The sequence below is a fragment of the Neofelis nebulosa genome, chromosome 11, assembly GCF_028018385.1.
Source record: "Neofelis nebulosa isolate mNeoNeb1 chromosome 11, mNeoNeb1.pri, whole genome shotgun sequence".
NCBI classification, from domain to species: Eukaryota; Metazoa; Chordata; class Mammalia; order Carnivora; family Felidae; genus Neofelis; species Neofelis nebulosa.
The window spans coordinates 88,184,774-88,206,017 of NC_080792.1; the positions used below are offsets into that span (position 1 = coordinate 88,184,774).

Genomic DNA, 21,244 nt, shown 5'->3' on the forward strand with positions numbered 1-21,244 from the left:
TTATAGTTGGCATGCGGTGGAATGTTCACCTTGTTCCTAGCATATGTGATAGAACAGGATCGCTCAGTCCTTTGCAGGGCTCGAAGATGGATCTCCAAGGCTGATTATCATCCCTATTTAATCATTTTTTAAGATGAGGCATTATTTTCGTATTAAGACTCTTCAGCGACTGGAAGCTGGACAGGGCTTATCCCTGAGTTCTAATCGCTGTTGTGTTTGGAGTCCCTCGCTGTAGCTTGGTGTCTTTTCTCCAGGCCGAGTTTGCCCTAGCGCTGCGGTTAAAGGCATTTGATAATTAATAGCCATAACATTTCGAGACTGAATTATGTGCGAGTCTGCTTAATTACCCTTGCCGTATTTGCAGGCACATCTGTATGTGTGCACCAAACTCCATATTTGCATACACAAATGAATATTTGCATGTGCAGATTAGCTAATTGTACAACTGACTGTCCATCTGCATACTTAATGACTCAATTTACATGTAGAAATGTGGGCTTTTTCACTTGCAAATGGAGGCTGTTGGGTATTGGTAGTATATTTTTGGAGATGGTGGGTTAATAATGTCACTAAATTACAGACGACAGAGGCGTTTCGTGTGCAATCAGAAGCAGAATAGCTGGCGTGCCCCGTTCCCTGCAAACGCTGATAGTGTCTGGTCTCTCCCTGGCAAACAGGAATCTTATCATCGGAACATCTGACGCTACAGTGTACCACTTAACGACGGACGGGACCAAACTTGAGAAGTTATTCGTGGAGCCCAAGGATGCCATCTGTGCCATCTCCTGCCACCCATATCGACCCCTCCTCGCCATTGGGAGTTTCTGTGGGATGATCAAAGTGTGGGATTATGAAACGAAAAAATACCTTTTCAGCAGGGTCTTTGAGAAGGGGCTTGGCATCCAGAGTCTAACCTATAACCCTGAAGGTATTTTCATTTCATCAGCCTGTCTTAGCCTCCAACTCAAAAACAGACCCAAATGGCTGCAGCCCTTGGCTGTAACAGCTCCAGGAAGTTCACCTTGACCGCACTCCCCCCAGCAGGCCAGATGACGCACCTTGTCCCTCTGGGCCCTGCAGCGTTCGGTGCCTAGTAGTCTCTGAGCACTCATCCCAGAGACTCCTGCTTTGCAGTCTATTTCTCCGTCCAGGGTCCTTGTCCGTCATGTTCATTGCTGTCTCCTCAGCACCTAGAACAAGGCCTGGCCCGGAGTCCCATGTTTCTTGAATGAGTGAAGTCCTTTTCCAGCATTGTTCTCTGGCCTGTGATTTCAGGAGTCCTTCTTGGAGCTGGCTTCACCGAAGGGACAGTTTACATCCTCGATGCAATGTCCTTAGAAAACCAAACCCCGGAGCCTTTCAAATATTCCAGAACCAGCGTGACTCACGTCAGCTTCTCGCATGACTCCCAGTACATGGCAACTGCTGTAAGTGTTTCCACTGTGTGCCATCCAGTGGTCTAGCAGCCTTGTTTACGACCAAAAGGGAGAGGGGACTGGGCGGGGTGGGCGGGGATCGCTGGCGAGTGACTGCTGATGGGTTCGGGGTTCTTTGAGGGGTCATGTAAATGCTCTAAAATTGTGGCATGGGGCAGAGCTCTGTGAGTACACTAAAAACCATGGAGTTGCACACTTTAAAGGTGTGAATTGTGTGGAGTGTGAACTGTATCTCCACAAAGCCGCTGTAAAGGGGGTGGGGGAGACTCTCGCTCGAAAACGAGACCGGGCCTCAGGACCTGCGGACTGGGATTTGGCCATCCTGACAGCTCATTTTGGTGTGTTGGTTTCTGGACCCCTTTCTCGGCATCCATCCTTTCATCTTTCTCTTTGATTTTTGACAAGATGACATTCTCATTCATCTCAAAGCACAGTCTTCCCTGGTGTTTTGGATTCTGTTCCTTCCCTCTGTGAATAGGGCTCTTAAGCTCAGTAAAGATTTTCTGAGACCTTTAACCTCTCCCTTCCTGCCAGCTCTCCTGGTCTGCAATGCGCAAGTCTTGCCTTGATGTGGGGTGAGGAGTAAGAGCCACCATGTCCCCGATGCTCTCCCACCCCTGCCTCTGTGCCCGGCTCCTCCTCTGGTCCTGCCTGTACAGGCCCTAAGCTGAGCCTCCGCACCCCTGCAGCACCTGACTTTGGTGCCCCCTTCCCTCAGGCTGCTCTCACACACTCTCCTACCCAGTTCACTCTCAGCCATGATACTGTTTAGAACTTACATCTTTTAAGTTTTGTGTAGCTGGATACAGAGAAGGGAGGACAAAGGCAAAAGAGTCAGGGTTTCATTTTTCCACATAGAAAGAGGTGGGGACCAGAAAGAAGGGTAAGGCCACAGTGTCAGTGTCTCCCTCCCCGACAATTACCTTTGTGGGTTATCTACTGTTAACCTTAATATGTTCCTCTGTAAAATGGGTATTGTTGTTGTTTTTTTAAATTTAACGTTTATTCATTTTTGAGAGATAGAGAGGGACAGAGCATGAGTGGGGAAGGGGCAGAGAGAGGGAGACACAGAATCTGAAGCAGGCTCCAGGCTCTGAGCTGTCAGCACAGAGCCCGACGCGGGGCTTGAACTCACGAACTGCGAGATCATGACCTGAGCTGAAGTTGGACGCTCAACTGACTGAGCCACCCAGGCACCCCAAATGGGTGTTATTTTATTACTTGCTCTGATAGACTAAAATTTATTTTTGGATAAAATAGTCTTCTTTATTATTCTTTTTATTGTTTTAGAGATACAGCACAGACAAGAGTGGGGGGTGGGCAGAGGGAGAAAGAAAGAGAGAATCTCAAGCAGGTTCCATGCTGTCATCACAGAGCCTGACATAGGGCTTGATCTCACAACCCTAGGATCATGACCTGAGCTCAAATCAAGAGTTGAATGCTCAACCGACTGAGCCACCCGGGTGCCTCTTGGATAAAATATTCTAACGGCAACATTAGTATGAAAAACATGATGATGATTTTCAAGTTACAAGACCTAGCAAGGAATGACTTGTACTCTTTTGCTCCTATTCAGGATGTACGTTTTACTGTGTCTGTTTATGTGGTGGTAGTCAGAAATGGACACAGGGTCTGGGAATATCTGGCAAGACTTCGTTCTCATCGCAAAAGCATTTGCAGTCTCCTGTTTGGGGTTCATCTGGACAGCAATGAGCCGAGACTGCTGAGCCTCGGGAAAGACAGGCTCTTGGTAAGCCGTTCAGTGTCCGTTTATCTCACCACTGGGACTGTGTGTATTTCATTCTTGTTGTGTCCCTGGCATCTGGTATAGCACTGGGCCCACAGTCCATGTTGGAGAAAATGAGTGTACAGCATAACATAGCAGCATAAACATCTCTGGGTCGATGCTTGGTCTCAAGGATGTGCAAAAGCAATGCTCCTTCAGTAGAAGCTGTGTTTGAAAGGTTGAATCTGGATCCTGTCCCAGGCTAGCGACCTGTGGCCCCATCCTCTCCCGCGATGCTGGACAGAGGCCGCAGCAGCTCCCAGTCAGCCACACGGTCGGGAGGGTCAACGGGTGGTACACGGACAGCCACCTGCACCCACACGGCTGTTACATTTGTCACTTTTAGTACAGGATTCAGTAAATTACATGCAATAGTCAACACCTCATTATAAAACAGGCTTTGTGGTGGATGACTGTGCCCAACTGGAGGCTCATGTCCGTGTTCTGAGGCGGGCCAGGCTAGGCTGCGGTGTTCCCTAGGGTAGGTGTGTTAAATGCATTTTTGACTTACGATAGGTTTATTGGGATGTAACCCCATCGTGAGTCAAAGAAGTTCTGTTTCTGTCCATCTTAACTTCCTTCCTCGCTCCCTCCCTTTCCGCCATCCCTTTGTCTCCTTTATTATGGCCACCCATCCATTCATTCATCCTGGCCTGGCCACCAAAATCTACCTATGGGTGAAATTCAGCAAGCTGCTAATTTATCATGGTCAAGCGCTGAGATTTAGATATGAATTAGTTCCCACCCTCAAAGAGTTCCCAAGATAATGTTAAGGGAGACAGTATAACATAACTGTGAGAGTTCAGGTTTTGGAGTCAGTTGGAACCTAAATTTGAATTCTCACCCTACCAGTTCTTAGCTGTGTGACCTTGGGCAAGCCACTGAACCACTCTGAACAGGTTTTCTAATCTGTAAAATGGGCACAATGGTACGACTTGACAGGGGAGTCATGAGTGTTAAATGGCATCATGTTTTTAAGGTGCTTAGCTCACTGTCTTTGCTCATAAGGAATGCTCCATAATGGCAGCTTATTAGGAGCAAGGGTCTAAGCAAGTCTTCTCTTAAGAGGCCCAATGTTGTTTCCCCCAGAATAAGACTGTGGGTTGACTTCATTTGGCTCAGTCCTCATGTGTGAACATCTGGGCTCCTCTGCAGATCGAGTATAATCTTCTTAAGAGCTCCAAAGACCACCTGGAAGTCCTGGACATTCACCGAACCGATCAGGGCAACTACCCTACCTGTATGGTCTGGTACCCACCACTCACCAGGGAACTCTTCCTGCTCATTTGCAACAGTGGCTACAAAGTGAAACTTTTTAATTCCACCACGAAAATGTGCAGGTAAGCAGCAGGAGCCTCCCACTGATGCAGAAATCAGTTCCTCAGCCCCCAGCTTATTTCACGTCCCAGCTCGTGGACCCATGAGCAGCTTGGCTACCTTTACTCACACTCACTTTGCAGAGGAGGAAAGAAAGGCATGGAAAAGTTGAGAAATTCTCATCCAGGGTCACGTGGCTGGGAAGTTGCCAGAGGCAGGATGCAAATCCAGAGCCCTCTTCTGAGCCCAGCCCTGCACAGAGATGAGGGACCCAGAGCTCAGTGCCTGAGACCCTGTGAAGGAACCCGAGAAGTTGCTGATGCTTTATAAACTCTCCTATCCTTCCCTCGTGGATAACAACAGATATTTTCACTTGAATACTACCAATTGTGTGATTTTTAAAAAAAGATTTTATTATTTTTTTTTAAGTAATCTCTGCACCCAACGTAGGGCTCAAACTCACAACCCCGAGATCAAGAATCACATGTTCTACCGACTGAGCCAGCCAGATGCCCCTAATTGTGCAATTTTTCTTACTCTTGGTTCCTAAAGGAGTTTTTCAGTTTACCTGATGGCATTCGTGTGTTCCCGCAGTATTCACCCAGCCCCTACCTGGGCCAGGTTCTGTCCGAGGTGCTGAAGGTGGGGATGCAAACAGCATTGTTCCTGCCACCATGGAATTTGCATCTTGGAGGGGGAGTGGAGTTCGTGGGAGTTCTGGGCCGGGTCCATGTTTGAGGTCAGGAGCACATGGTGCTTTAAAGCCATGAGATGAGAGAAGATTCCAGAAGGGAAAAGTGTATAGAGGAGCGGCCAAAGGACCAAGCCCAGGGCATCTTCAAAGCTGAGCCTTTCAGAGCAGCAGCCTCTCCATCCTGAAGTAGGTCTACATCTGTGCTTGGCGCTTGTGCTGCTAGGCCCGGCCCCCAGGGTTTGCTCCTCCTGAGAGATACAGATTATGGTGCACCGTCCCTGCACCAGGGCTCTGCACTCTTCTTCAACAACGCTCCCAAGTATTATCCCACTGAGGTTCTGACATGCAACAGAAATTGCTGCTCAGGACAGGATGAGACTTAATCCTTGAACCTTGTTCTGACTCTGTCCTCTACTTCACACCACTGAGTGCCGGGGCAGCCCTTGCTTTGGGTGCATCCCCTCTCTGCCTGGGGTTTGGCTGCCTTGTGGTATGGCTGGCAAGATCAGAGCCATGGAGGCTGGAGAAACACAGAGGTGAGAACTCATTAGTGACCTCACCTGGGAGAAAGAAGTGAGAAAACTGGCCAATAGCAGCTGGTCCTATGCTTGAGGAAGATCATCGTTTTGAAATGTTTCTCAGTAAGATAGGTCCTCAAAGGATCACCCTCATATTCTTCTTCTTCTTCCTTTTTTAAACATTTGTTTCCAGAAGGGTACAAGGAAAAATGACTGAGAAATGCTATGTCATGTGGCATGAATAGGAGAGAAATCCAGCACAACTTTTTTTTAATGTTAAAACACTGGGAAGGAGACATTTGAAAGATACATGGCAAAAGAATTTTAGGACGATCCTGGAATCTTCATACATCATCTTTAATGGAAACAAACCTTTTGGACATGGACTATCCCATAGATATGCAAGTCCTGAGAAAATCTGACTTTGCCAAGCAGATAGATTGGGCATGGAGGGCCCCCAGGCTCGAAGTTCCTGCTAAGAGTTACTAAGCAGAGACTTAGAGCCACACAGTTAGAGGAGTTTCTGCCATTGATAATCAGTTGGAAATTAGCATAAGGCATCTTTTTATTTTTATTTAAAAATTTCTTTTCATAAAACATCTTTTACTATTTTTTTCAGAGAGACAGCCTGAGCAGGGGAGGGGGAGAGGAGAGAGAGAGAGAATGTCAGGCAGGCTCCATGCTGAGCGTGGAGTCCAAAGTGGGGCTTGATCTCATGACCCCAAGACCATGACCTGACCTGAAATCAAGAGTTGGACATTTAACCAACTGAGCCACCCAGGTGTCCCTTAAAAAATAATTTATCGAAGTGAAATTCAATAACACAAAACATAAAAACTAGGGTCACCTGGGTGGCTCAATCGGTTGAGTGTCTGACTTCAGCTCTGTCTCTCTCTCAAAAAAATAAACATTTAAAAAAACATAAAAACTAACCATTTTATTTTTTAATTTTGTTAATGTTTGTTTATTTTTGAAAGAGAGAGAGAGAGAGAGTGAGCCGGGGAGGGGCAGAGAGAGAAAGGGAGACAGAGAATCCAAAGCAGGCTCCAGGTTCCGAGCCATCAACGTGGAGCCCAACATGGGGCTTGAACTCACGAACTGTGAGATCATGACATGAGCCAAAGTCAGATGCTTAACTGACTGAGCCACCTAGGCACCTCGAAACTAACCATTTTAACGTGAACAATTCACTGGCATTTAATGCATTCACAATGTCATACAACAACCACCTGTATCTAATTCCAAAACATCTCCATCACTCCAAAGTAAAGCCCTTTGCATAAAGCATCTTTTAAGTTGTAGGAATAATAAGGCCTCATAACCACACTTACTTGGGTAAGAAGTGCCTTTTCATGATAAATCCAAAACAATTTTAAAATGCATTAAAAAATATCTAGACCTTAAAAAGGCAGTTCGCAGAAAAAGACCAATAAACCTATGAGCAGATGTTCACTAGTGTATCAAAGATGTAAATGAAAGCAAGACATCATTTTTCACGAACCAGATTAGCAAAGGTAAAGTTGACCAACAGTGCACAGTGTTGGCAAAGGTGTAGGGGGGTGGGCACTCTCTGCCTGCTGGGGAGATGTGGAAACTGGGGCATCCGTTGGGAGAGCAATTGTTGCCCGCTGTTAATTTGCATCATGTTGTCTGATGTCTAGGAATGTAGCCCACAGACGTCCTCACCCATTATGCCAAGACATAAGTAAAAGGATGTCTTGTTTGAAAATATTTTCAAAAGTGGAAACAATCCAGATGTCCATTAATAGGGGATTGGTTAAATGATGGCTTGTTACTACGCTGAAACATGATACTGCTTGTAGAAAAGAAAAAAAGAGGGGCATCTGGGTGGCTGGGTTAAGCATTTGTCTTGATCAGCTCAGGTCTTGAGCTCAGGGTCGTGAGTTCAAGCCCCACACTGAGCTCTGTGCTAGGTATGAAGCCTACTTAAAAAAAAGAAAGAAAAAAAAAATCAGCTTTCTGTGTAGTATCATGCAACTATCCCTATGACATACTATATTTTCATATACAATGGTGTTTCCATAATTTATATAATTTTCACATAAAATTATAATTATATAGGTTAGAATACATAAAAGAAATTCTCAAGTCTCAGACACCAGACTGTTACCCACAATTATCTCGGGATGAAAGAGTGCAGCAATGTGGGGGTCTAGGTAGACTATCTTATGCATGTCTAAATGTGTGAAATTGTTTACAATGAATATGTAATACTTTTTTTTTTTAATTTTTTTTTTCAACATTTTTTATTTATTTTTGGGACAGAGAGAGACAGAGCATGAACGGGGGAGGGGCAGAGAGAGGGAGACACAGAATCGGAAACAGGCTCCAGGCTCCGAGCCGTCAGCCCAGAGCCTGACGCGGGGCTCGAACTCACGGACCGCGAGATCGTGACCTGGCTGAAGTCAGACGCTTAACCGACTGCGCCACCCAGGCGCCTCAATACTTTTTTAATTAGAAGCAAAAGATGCTAACTTTATGAAATTGTCAGATATGCTTAACAATGGTGACAGTTAAATTGTCTGGCTCCTACTATGTGCCAGAAATTGTTCCAAGTGCTTTATGTATATTAACCTACTTAATGTTTACCACTGACTCCTGGGGCAGGTGCTGTCATTGTCATTGTCCCCATTTACTGTTGAGGAAGTGGAAGCATCGGGAGGCTGAATAGTTCGACTTTTTTTTTTTTTTTGCTTACTTATAATTTAAATCAAGATACGTTTTACATATCATAAAATTTACCCCTTTTCAGTGGTTTTTACTATATTTACAAAGTTGTGCAATCATCACCACTGTCTAATCCAAGAGCATTTTCATCACCCCGGAAACAAACCCTGCACCCATTAGCAGCCATCCCCCATACCCTCCTTCCTTCCTTCCCCAACTCCTGCCCCACTCCTGACAGCCACCAATCTGCATCTGTCTCTGTGCATTTATCTATTCTGGATATTTCGTGTGTATGGACTTATACCTGTGTGATGTTTTGTGTCTGGCTTCTTTCACTCAGCATCCTGTTTTCAGGGTTCATCTGTGGTGTGGCATGTTTCAGTGTTCATTTTTATGGCTGAATAATACTCCATTTTATAGATGTATCCCATTTGGGGGCACCTGGGTGGCTCAGTCGGTTAAGTGCCTGACTCCGGCTCAGGTCATGATCTCACAGTTAGTTCGTGAGCTCGAGCCCTGCATTAGGCTCTGTGCTGACAGCTCAGAGCCTGGAGCCTGTTTCCAATTCTGTCTCCATCTCTCTCTGACCCTCCCCTGCTCACGCTCTGTCTCTCTTTCAAAAATAAATAAACATAAAAAAAATGTCTACCTCATCTGTCTATTCATTCACCTGTTGGTGGACATCGGTGTTGTCTCTGTGTTGGGCTCTTATGAACATTTGTGTGTAGGTTTCCATGCAGGTACATGTCCCGTTTCTCTTGGGTAGAGACCTGGGAGTAGAACTGCCAGGTCACATAGTAACTGTTTAACCATGATGAGGAGCTGCCAGACTGGTTACCAAACAGTGCCACCCACTCACGTTCCCACCAGTGGTGTGTGACAGCCCCAAGTCCTCCACGTGGGATTCAAATCAGTCTTCTCTTAGCCATGGTCTCCCCGCCTCTGTCCACTCAGGGATACTTGGGGAAGGTCCTCGGACATCCCCACACAGGGTGACTTGTGGCTAACCAACGTGTGGTCCCTCAGGTGGCTGTTTAGCATTTCTGACATTTCACCTAAGTCTCCATGTGTATGAACCTGACCGTGGATCATCCAACCTGATCCCCCCCCACCCCCGCCCCCTGCAGCATCCTGCAGCCCGGCCAGCATCTGCCCTCACAACTGGCCCCTGCTCCCCTGCTCAGCTCACCGCCCTCCACCTCCCACTCCTTCCCCCTTAAATTTTCCTTCCGCAGTTTTCCACCAACAGTCCATCTTCCATGCACTTGCACCCCCTGTTTTCACTGCCTGTTCTGTCACCTCCATATTCTTCTCCACCTTTCCAACTCACCATTGCACACCCAGCTCACAGGTCTCCTTCCTCAGAGCTGTCTCTGAGCCCTGAACCTGCCTGTTCCCATGTCTCTGCCCTCACGGTGCTCCCGTGCCTGTCGTCCCTGCCAGGCTGTGAGCTCACGTCTGGGTCCGAGCACCTCACACAGTGCCTGGCACAGAAGGTCCTTAAAAAAGGCTGTTTAATGGATTTGTACTCTGTTTGTTCAGTGCACGTATGTGGAGTATGTACTGTCCCCACTAGACATGGGCTGGGGACAGGGGACACAGGGAGAAAACACATCCAAACAACAAGGGACTTATAATAAGATTGTAATAGCTACTCGCCTCACAGGGACAGATCCAGGTTTTGTGGGGTATGAAGTGTGTTCGGATTTGTGGGCACTGTTAAAAAAAAGGGGGGTAGGGGCGCCTGGGTGGTGCAGTCGGTTAAGCGTCCGACTTCAGCCGGGTCACGATCTCGCGGTCCGTGAGTTCGAGCCCCGCGTCAGGCTCTGGGCTGATGGCTCGGAGCCTGTTTCCGATTCTGTGTCTCCCTCTCTCTCTGACCCTCCCCCGTTCATGCTCTGTCTCTCTCTGTCCCAAAAATAAAAAAAAAAATAAATAAAAAACGTTGAAAAAAAAAAAAGGGGGGGGTATATAATTAAGACTAAAACACATCAGGACTCCTCCTAGGCCTCAGAAGATGCCTGTGTGAGCCAGAGTCCTGAAGCTACCATTTTCCAGCTTCAGGAAATGTCCTGCTCCGGGCTCAGGGTAACATCCCGTCACTTCCTTGCCTCAGATCAGATTCCTAACAGAGTCTGAGTTAAAGAAGTCTGACCATTGTGGAGGTACAATTCATTACAGTCTGAGTCACAGACAGTTTTTTCGGAAGTCTGTGTGTTGCACTTGGACCCGCGTGTCAGGCGTCTGTAGCAACAGGTATCACGTCATCTAATCTCTTGGCCGACCACTGAGGAAGGGGTGTTTTCCTGCTTCCTGCCCACGCGTGCCACTCGTTCACCGCCTTTTTCACATCCCCTGTTCCCGTACACATTCTCGAGGCGTAATGTTCCCTTCACTCAGCCGTCAGGAAGGAAAGTCAGAACCTCCACGCAGAAAGCATCCTTCACAGTCTGACTTTCCTGGAGCATTTACCGTTTGAGGCTGTGCCCCTTATTTATGGCAGCTGTTAGCCGCAGTTGAGAGCGAGGTTCTTAGCCAAGTGACAGGTCAGGAAATTCAGAATTTAAAATGTATACAGCATCATGAAATGTAGCTAGTCAGGAAAACTGCATTCAGATTTGTGGAATTAAAAAAAAAATGTTTCTTTTTTTTTTTTTTTTTCTCATGCAGAAAGACGCTTCTTGGGCCAGTTTACGGTTCTTCCATTGAACAGGTACAAATCCTCCCAGTGAAGAGCACCTTGGAACTGCAGAAACGCTACATGGTGTTTATTAACAGAGACAAGGTATGAGCCTCTGCTCTCTGCCTCTGTGAGATGACTCTGTGGGTTTTGAGTGGCAGTCAGCCCCAAGTAGGATCAGACTCTAGGATAGCCCAGCCCCTGACTTCTGTCCCGGTCCACAGTGCTACTGAAATTTGCCATAAATGAGTGGAAATGGGTCTTAGGAGGCATTTTTGAGCGGAGTTAACTATATTTTCTGTACTCCCATGAAGACACGTTGTCACCAAAGGATTTTTTCTTTCTGATTTAATTACATGGAAAAAACTTATAAAGACATGCAAACTCATTGCACTTAGTCCTACATTTAATAAATAATCTAGGGGTGCCTGGGTAGCTCAGTCAGTTGAGCGTCTGGCTTCGGCTCAGGTCATGATCTCACGGCCTGTGGGTTCGAGCCCCGCGTCGGGCTCGGTGCTGACAGCTCGGGGCCAGGAGCCTGCTTCGGATTCTGTGTCTCCCTCTCTCTGCCCCTAACCCACTCGCATTCTGTCTCTCCCATAAGTAAATAAATATTTCAAAAAAATTTTTTTAAATAAGTAACCTATTGAAAAGCGTAAAATCATGGGATTCCAGAATTATTCTGGAAAACCTTGGATATCTGACTCTGAAGACCAGTGAAATCCTTCCTGTGTCTCTACCGGGGCCTGGCATCTCTCCCCTAAGGGAACGCCCCACAGGGGTCAGTGTATGTGAGCCCCTGGCCACGTGAAATGTGTGGGGTAGCTCCAGATGCACACGTCCTTCCAGTAAACAGAACCGGAGGTAACACGTGAATGTGCGAGGTCCTAGCCCAGGCCCCAGTTGTCTGAATCTGAATTTCCAATTACATATTCCTCCCTAGGTTGGACTTCAGATCTTACCCGTTGATGGCAATCCACATAAGACATCTGCTATTGTATGCCACCCAAGCGGGGTGGCTGGAATGACCGTTTCCTATGACGGCTGCTATGCCTTCACGGCAGGAGGACATGATCGATCGGTGGTGCAATGGGAAATCAACTTAAGGTATGTGTTGAGGCAAGAACCCTACCCCCACAAAGAAGGTGTCAAGTGTAGCCGCCTTTTTCTTAATGTTTATTAATTTTTGAGAGAGAGAGAGAGAGAGAGAGAGAGAGCGAGCATGGGAGGGACAGAGAGAGAGGGAGACACAGAATCTGAAGCAGCCTCCGGGATCCGTTAGCACAGAGCCCGACGCAGGGCTCGAACCCATGAACCACGAGATCATGACCTGAGCCGAAGTCGGATACTCAACCGACTGAGCCACCCAGGTGCCCCCAGACCCTCTTTCCTTAACTAGTAACAGCAGACGGGTGTTAACCCCCTACAGGCCTGGCGTTCAGGTTCCTCCCATGACATCTGTCCATACCGATGTGCGGATAAAAGGTTACTATTCGCTACTATTTGCAGCGAAGGCAGCGTGATTCCACTTTGTTCGGTGTGGCCCCTGAAATACTTCCCACTCTGTCATCTGCAGACTCGCACCAGCTACAAAGATCTTGCTCAAATCTCCCAAGTGTGTGTAACAGAAATAGGAGGAGTCTGATTTGAAACATGTGTGTCCACTCTGCTCTTCACACCCGCCTGCCCTGAGCTGAGACGCTCTACCTTGGGCGAGGCTGGAAAAGTCCGGGTTGAGGATCAGACAGTACCCGCACCTGGAGGCCCAAGAGACATGGGTTTGGATGTGGAGCCTCCTTTCTGCTGGCTGTGACACCCAGGGCATGCTTCTTACCATCTCTGATCTTCAGATTCCTTGTCTGTGAAACGGTGGGGGGAAGGAGGGTAATGATAGGGACTTTAATAGGATCCTTGTAAGAAGGACTGAGTAGGTTAATATAGGGAAGGCATCTAGCACAGAGCTAAGGGCTCGGTACATTATTTCCTCTCTTCTGTTCTTCCTTGTGAAGGTCTTATTAAAGAGCTTTCCCGAAAAGGGGGGCAAGTACTACAGTAATCCTCTCATCTACCCCGATTCACTGAGCTGCCACCGGGCAGAGCCAGTGCCCGTCCCTCAACACCTTCTCCCAGCCCCTGCCTCTCAGATGGCCTCCTGCCCGGCAGCGTCCCATTGAAGAGCTGGGTATAGACAGCTCAGCGGCACCTTCCCTCTTAAAGAATCCTACCTTCCTTCGATTCCTGGCTCCCAGTGAAAGTGTACCCCCTGTCATCTGCCAAGCGTACATCTTTCTTTTATGGCAGACATCGAAGCTTCTTCCCTTAACCTGAATATAAGCAAAACTCGCCAGGTAAGTCTGCTCTGGATCCTCGCTGGCTTCAGACTGCAGTTGTCACTCTGACCTTCACCTCTGCCTTCACCTAAGAGCAGATCGTGGGAATTTGGGAATTCCGAAGCTGGAGGTGAGCTCTCACATTGAAAAGCACTTCCTGAGTGTGTGGCCAGTCCCTGGAACAGTGGAGGCGAGCCACACCCTGCTGAGAGAACAGAATCCCGCCCCCCCCCCCCCCCACACACACACACCTTTTCCTTTTTGTCTTCTTCTCGATAATCATGGTAGAGATTAAAGGGTGAAAAACGGCACCCGCTTTGCAATGGCTTCCCGGTGCCTGGCCAGAGTCCAGGCTTCCGAGAATTTCAATTTAATCTGTTGTGGGGACAAAGGATCATTATAAGCTAATTAGCACTTCATTGCTGTTTCTGGTGTCTTAATATGTTCAGTGCTCCACTAATGGGAAGAAATGTAACAACGCTAAACAAATAAACAAACAAAATTCCCTGCTGGTCTAACGACGGTGAGTCGTAGGGTGAAGTACAGATGTTAAGTCCGCTCACGTTCCCATGATTGTAATCAGGGTGCTTCTGGGCCCAAATACGATCACTGCAGCACACTGACCTTCTCCTGGGCAGACCCCTTCCTTTCATCTTCTCCTAGGGTTCATTCCACGCATACTGTGCTGTGCCTTTGCCCCGACTTTGCTGGCATGCTACCTTTTTCCTCCCCTTGTTTGGCACCCATTTGGTTTTTATGGTTTTGTTTGTTTGTTTGTTTGTTTAGATAGAGCGAGCGGAGAAGTGGGGCAGAGGGAGAGAGAGAGAGTCTTAAGCCAGGCTCCATGTTCAGTGTGGAGCCTGACTCAGAGCTCGATCCCACGACCCTGGGATCATGAGCTGAGCCAAAATCAAGAGTGGGACGCTCAACTGACTGAGCCACCCAGGCGCTCCTGGCACCCGTTTTTAAATCCCCCGTTGCTCTTTTGTGCTTAACCTCATAGCCACCTGGGGTCCTGCTGCTGTGCTCAGACAAGAGCAGAAAGACCCAGATTCACATACCACTTTTCCTGCCTGCTTGCTGTATGACCTCAGGCTAGTCCCTTAACTTCTGAGTCTCAGTTTCTCCATCTGTTGAATGGGAATACCATCAGCGTTTTGAGGGTAGAGATTACCACAGCTGCTGTTCCTCTCCTGCCTCCTCCCCTAGGGAGCATTTGCTGAATCTTACCATGTGCTGATTACAGTGTTCACTGCTTCTCCTGACTGAGCTCATGTCCCAGAAGTATGGCTCGGCACACAGTAGGTTCGCAATAAGCCTCCTTGCCCTTTGTGCCCTAATGACCCCCTTTTTTTATTGCAACTATTCGAAACCCAGCTGAAGCACAAAGGGGAACTAATGAGAAGGTCACGGGCATCTCAGGTAACCATGCTGCACGAGGTGCAGGGACTGCGTGTGCACGAGGCGCCCTCGCCGCTTGCTCTCTGTGGGGCTCTGCTACTGGCTTCATTCTCTGCACAAGTGGATTTTGTCACCCGGAGTGAACATGGCCACTGACAGTCCTCAGATTGCACAAACTGGAGCTCTCACGGCAGAGGGAGTGGGTCTCTTCCTCCAGCTCTGCTTGGACAGGCCAGTCCTGTCCCTCTCGCTCTCTGGGGTCAGTCAGCGGTGGGCAGGAAGTAGGGTGCATAGTACAGTCCTGACCACCAGAGTGCTGTTTCCAGAGAATCCGGAGCTCTTGTGAGCCTCTCCCAGACACTCCTGGTAGGGACAGGCTCCTCTGTGTCGCTTCTGGCCTTTACCTGGCCCCGTTCCAGAGCCACGTGGCTAAAAGTGGTCTCCCACAGAGCCTGTCGGGATTGGGCCTGGACAAGGCCTGGAGGCCACAGAGGAGGAGCCCTGTCCGCTGGATACCTGCCTCGATGGCTAATACCACAGCTGAGAGCTGGGTGAAGCCTGGGCCCTGCCGGAGAGGGGCCTCAGGCCCCCTGGAGAATACACCAGCTCCCCCAGACCCGAAGGCAGCCTGCTTATGCGGGCTCTCCCGACAGAGGGCCAGCACGCTTTTGTGGCTGACTCTTTGAAGAGGAGAGCCATGCAGGTGTATAGTGATGCCCAGTTCAACAGTAATAATCGCTCCTCGTACTGAGCCTTCGCTGGGCCAGGCCCCGTGCTGACTGCTCTCCACCCATTGTCTGATTTCATGCTCACAGCCATCCTGGGAGGCAGGGACTGGCAGTGTCCCCACGGTGGTACCCCCATATATCTGGAAACTAGCTCCAGGGTGCTAAATGACACCCCTCCCTCCCCCCCAGCACTGGAGTAAGTGGTGGGGCTGGGATTCACATCCGGTCTTTCTGATTCAACGCCACACCTAACAAACACTCATCACGGAGGAAAACAAAGGGCTTCGTGTCAAACCCTTTATGCGCCTTCACTTTATTTTCGAAACAACCCTGTGAGGCAGACCTGTGACTATTCCCATTTCATAGATGAGGAAACTGGGGCCCAGGGAGGCTGTCGCTGACCCGTGACCACACTGCTTGCGAGTGGCAGAGCCAGGACTCAACGCGTGTCCCTCTGACTCCAGATTCTGGATACTTAACCACTTCCCTGCCGTGGTCTGCACCGAAGTGTGTTTTAACAGCTCCACGAAGAGGCTAACGGCCTGATTAGCAGAAATCCAGTTAGCGGACTATTACAATGATTTCCTATTACGTGTATTTCGTGCGGGGCAGAGTCAGTCTCACACACAAAAGTAGGTTTTCTTACCATTTACGGTGCCTATTTTTAGAAAACCTGACCCCATGTTAGAGAGCAGAGGGTTATTTTTATCTGACTGGCATGGGTCCCTTGTGGCCTCCCGAGTTTTTATGGAAGCAATTAGTGTTGGCAGCGTACCTGCACTTACCCCGTTTTTGGCTCTGGTCACACAGATCTCACGAGGGACGCGGTTCCACTGGGGAGCACTGTGGTTTCAGTGCACAGGGGTCCTCCCTCCCTCCCCCCCCTCCCTGCCTCCCTCAGGGGAGGAGCCGTGCTCCCCAAAGATTGCCCACAAATTGCCAAGCGCCTGCCCTGTCATCGGCGAGAGAACATCACTACCGTTAAGGCAGGTACCCTGTACCACCAGGTTCCACATTGAAATTGAATTTTTCGTTTTTGGCTTCATTTCAGAAGGGATTTTCCTGACAAGTTTACAGAGACCCTACTTGTACGGGCATCGTGACACCCTGCCGAGGTCCGCAGTGCCAGCGGGACTCGGGCTGGCCAGTGCTCAGGCGCGAGCGCTCCCTAACAGCGATGTTTCTGTCACCGTTCTAGTGCTCTGGAGGCTGCAGTTTCTCTCGGGGGTGAAGACTTGACCCCGTTCTACGGTCTGGTGGCTGGTGGCAGGGAAGGAAAATTCTACAGGGTAATTGTCCTCAGAGTAAACACTTCCTGGTAACATCTAGTTAAGTTTGTGAAACAAATGAGCCCGGGATGAACCTTCTTGCCTTTTTCCCAAAGCTCTTTTCCCCACTGAGCTCAGAATGTACTTTCTAGAAAATGTCCTTGAAGTCCTAATGGATGCTGCAGACTTGAGCCAAAATGTGTGTTGTGTTTCATTGTATTTGCACATAGGAGCTGGAAGACTATTTTTACTATTCTCAGCTCCGTAGTCAAGGAATTGATACAATGGAGACCAGAAAGGTGTCGGAACACATTTGCCTGTCGGAGCTTCCTTTTGTCATGAGAGCAGTTGGCTTTTACCCCTCGGAAGAAAAGGTAGGCGGAACGAAAACAAGAGCAGCAGTGGGACATGTTATTCATGAAAACGACCTCTGGGAGCAACAATTATAGGTCAAAAGTAAAAATTTAACATTATTCTTACGTAAATGGATCAAAAAGAAGGTTGTGGGCATCCCAGACACTCTCCTTAGAAACAGACTTAACATAAAGATATTCCTTAAAGACTTCTTCCTTACCACAGTTTGATGCCAGTAAGAGCCTGGGTTTTGGAATTAGACTGGCCCCTGATGAGTTCAAGGAGATGGTGCCCGAGATATGCCCACAAAGCACTCAGCACAGGGCCAGGCACATAGGAAAAGCTCCGTTATTGGGATGACCTTCACTTTGTAGTTGCTGTTAACCTGGCCTGTGTGAATGGGGCGCCTCTGGGAGGTGGGTGCTCATCCTGTGCTGTGGGCTCAGGAGACACAGTCATTCCTCATGACCTCACACAACACGCCCGGCCGCAAGGGACCAGAAGCTCTCGAGGGAGAGTGCTTCCCTTAGAAACCGTGGTTACGATGCAACTGACTGGGTTTTCTCTCAGACTTGAGGTGTTAACACATTCTCATTGTAGAAAGTTTGGGGCACCTGGGCGGCCCAGTCGGTTAAGCCTCCGACTCCGGCCCAGGTCATGATCTCACGGTTTGTGAATTTGAGCCCTGCACAGAGCCAGCTTTGGATCCTCCCCCCTTCTCTCTCTCTAAAGTAAATAAACATTAAAAAAAAAAAAATCTTAAAAAAAAAAAAAAGGAAAGAAAGCTTGGAAACGGTACACAAATGAAGAAAATACTAATAATCCCACTACACAGACTTAACAGTTTTCAGTATTTTCCGGGATATCTATATAAAATTTTGTATATATATTTCATATATATATATATATATATAATTTAAACACCTAATTGGTATTGTATTGAATATATATTTTTACCCTATATTTCCTCTTGATGTCATTTCATAAGCATTTTCCATGTATTAGTAATTCTCTGAGAACATGATTTTTGAAGGATATGCCTTAATTTTGTAACTTACCCTGATTTAGAAAATAGAACTATAAAGAAGAAAATAGAAATTACTCAGAGATAATCACTGTTAACATTTTAGTGGACTTCCTTCTATTGTTTTATGCATGGGTATAGATACATCTATATTTTTAAATAAGGAATTGGCATTATATGGCATATATGTGTCTGTGACAATATATATCAACAGTTTACAGAGGATGTGTGCATATACATGTACATATGTACAGATTTGTGTGAGTATATAGGCATATCTGTGTATGTGTATATATATGTATATATTTGTATCAACATTCTTTAAAATTTTTTTTAGCGTTACTTTATTATTGAGAGACAGACAGAGGCGGGGCAGAGAGAGGGGGAGACACAGAATCCGAAGCAGGCTTCGGGCTCTGAGCTGTCAGCACAGAGCCCAATGCGGGGCTCGAACTCACGAACCGCGAGATGATGACTTGAGCTGAAGTCGGATGCTTAACCGAGTGAGCCACCCAGGTGCCAGTGTGTCAACATTCTCAGTAACTGTTGTTTTGTAAGCATGGTGGCAAAAATTCCTTGACAATATACTTTTCCCCCCAGCTTTGTTGAGACAAAATTGACATACAACCTATATAGTTTAAGGCATACAGTTTAGTAATTTTATATACGTATTGTTGCAAAAGCGATCACCACAGTAAGGTCAGTTAACAGATCCACCACCGCGTGTAGCTACCATTTTTTGGTGTGGTGAGAACTTTCTTTTTTTTAAAAATTTTTTTTTTTTCAACATTTTTTATTTATTTTTGGGACAGAGAGAGACAGAGCATGAACGGGGGAGGGGCAGAGAGAGAGGGAGACACAGAATCGGAAACAGGCTCCAGGCTCCCAGCCATCAGCCCAGAGCCTGACGCGGGGCTCGAACTCACGGACCGCGAGATCGTGACCTGGCTGAAGTCGGACGCTTAACCGACTGCGCCACCCAGGCGCCCCTAGAGAACTTTCAAAATCTATAGTCGTTATGCTGTACATTACCTCCCTGGGACTTTTTCATCTTATAACTGGAAGTTTGTACCCTGGCAACCACTCTCTATTTTCTATTTCTATGAGTTTGGTGTTGTGGTTTTTTTGTTTTGTTTTTTTTAGATTCCACATACATGCATTTGTCTTTCTTTGACTTATTTCACTTAGCATAAAGCTCTCAAGTTTCATCCATGTTGTCATAAATGGCAGGATTTCCTTCTTTTTTATGGTTGAATAGTGTTCCATGATGTATACAGAAATCACATTTTCTTTCTTTATTCCCACCAACAGTGCACAAGGGATCCCTTTTCTCCACATCCTCGTCACCAGTTACCTTTTGCCATTCTAACAGGTGTGAAGTGACAGCTCATTATGGCTTTGATCTGTGTTTTCCTGATGATTAGGGACATTGTGCACCTTTTCACGTTTGAATATCTTTTTTGGAAAAATGGTTGTTTGGGTCTTTGGCCCATTTTTAAATTGGGTTATTTATTTTTTTGCTATTGGGTTATATGTTTTCCTTATATATTTTAGAGAGTAGCCCCTTATCAGATACGTGGTTTGCAAATATTTTCTCTCATTCCATAGGCCACCTTTTCATTTTACTAATTTCTTTTTGTTGTGCAGAAGTTTTTTTTAATGTTTTGTTTAATTTTTTTTAATGCTTATTTATTTTTGAGAGAGAGAGTGAGAGAGACAGAGCACGAGCAGGGGAGGGGCAGAGAAAGAGGGAGACCCAGAATCCGAAGCAGGCTCCAGGCTCTGAGCTGTCAGCACAGAGCCCAACCCCACAAACTGTGAGATCGTGACCTGAGCTGAAGTTGGACACTCAGGCGCCTGAGCCACCCAGGCGCCCCCAGAAGCTTTTTTAAAATGTTTATTTATTTATTTAGAGAGCAAGAGCAAGAAAGAACATGTGCACACACATAAGCAAGGGAGGGGCAGAGAGAGGGGGGCGGGGGGGAGAAGGAATCCCAAGCAGGCTCCATGCTGCCCGCACGGAGCCCCATGTCGGGCTCGATCCCCTGAACTATGAGATCATGACCTGAGCCCAAATCAAGAGTTGGGTGCTCACTCAATCAACTGAGCCACCCAGACACCCCATCGGGCGGGAGCTTTTTCGTTTGATGTAGACAACATGCTTTTTACAGGCTGGGTACTTGCTTGAGCCGGTCCCCAGCTGACAGCCATGTAGATTGTCTTGAAGTGTTTGGTTGTCAGAGACATGGTTGTGATGAGCATCTCTGTGTGCAGTTTTTGCATACTCCTCTGATTATTTTCCAGTCTCAGCGTCCTAGAAATGGAATCACTGGGTCAGAGAATAGGAACTTCAAGGCTGTGCTGCCAAACAGCTTTCCAAAAATGTAGCATTTCATGGCCCGCCATCAGGCATACGAAAGGCCTGAGACCCAGCTGAGATGTGGTGCCCACATTGGTGGCTCGGTGCGTTTTAGGGGTATAAGCTGTGGTCCCTGGTATTTCTCCTAGCTTTGGTGGCCCGCCTAGAACCACCTGTTTTGTGTGCTCTGGGTGTGACGGGAAGATGACCTTCATTCTCCAGATGGCATCTGGAAAGATGAGCTCTGCGAGCCCACAGACCCATGCAGAGACCAGGGAGAGCACCTTCAGCTCAACAGGTATTCTAACAAGCTCCTCAAAAGGTCTTTTTTTTTTTTAATGTTTTATTTTATTTTTGAGACAGAGAGAGACACAGCATGAGCGGGGGAGGGTTAGAGAGAGAGGGAGACACAGAATCCGAAGCAGGCTCCAGGCTCTGAGCTGTCAGCACAGAGCCGGACGCGGGGCTCGAACTCACAGACGGTGAGATCGTGACCTGAGCCGAAGTCGGAAGCTCAACCGACTGAGCCACCCAGGCGCCCCATCAAAAGGTCTTTTGACCAATGTACGTTTTGGTAAAAGTACATGCCCGGAAATGGAAGCAGGTAGGGAGAAAGTTGAGGCTGACGCGACCCACATGAAAGTGTTCCTGGGAGCTGTAG

The 21,244-nt window shown here is 47.5% G+C and overlaps 1 protein-coding gene across 3 annotated transcripts in view; it reads left to right on the forward strand.

The window, feature by feature from the left end:
* The window catches only part of CFAP251 (cilia and flagella associated protein 251), a 69,180-nt gene that overhangs the window by 29,457 nt on the left and 18,479 nt on the right, over positions 1 to 21,244 (forward strand). For all 3 annotated transcript variants that reach the window (XM_058691326.1, XM_058691324.1, XM_058691325.1), the window contains 8 exons: positions 678 to 928; positions 1,276 to 1,427; positions 3,013 to 3,186; positions 4,378 to 4,562; positions 11,110 to 11,224; positions 12,063 to 12,226; positions 16,777 to 16,867; positions 17,077 to 17,220. In XM_058691326.1, coding sequence (XP_058547309.1) covers positions 678 to 928; positions 1,276 to 1,427; positions 3,013 to 3,186; positions 4,378 to 4,562; positions 11,110 to 11,224; positions 12,063 to 12,226; positions 16,777 to 16,867; positions 17,077 to 17,220 — 1,276 coding nt within the window. The remainder of the gene's footprint in view (positions 1 to 677; positions 929 to 1,275; positions 1,428 to 3,012; positions 3,187 to 4,377; positions 4,563 to 11,109; positions 11,225 to 12,062; positions 12,227 to 16,776; positions 16,868 to 17,076; positions 17,221 to 21,244) is intronic.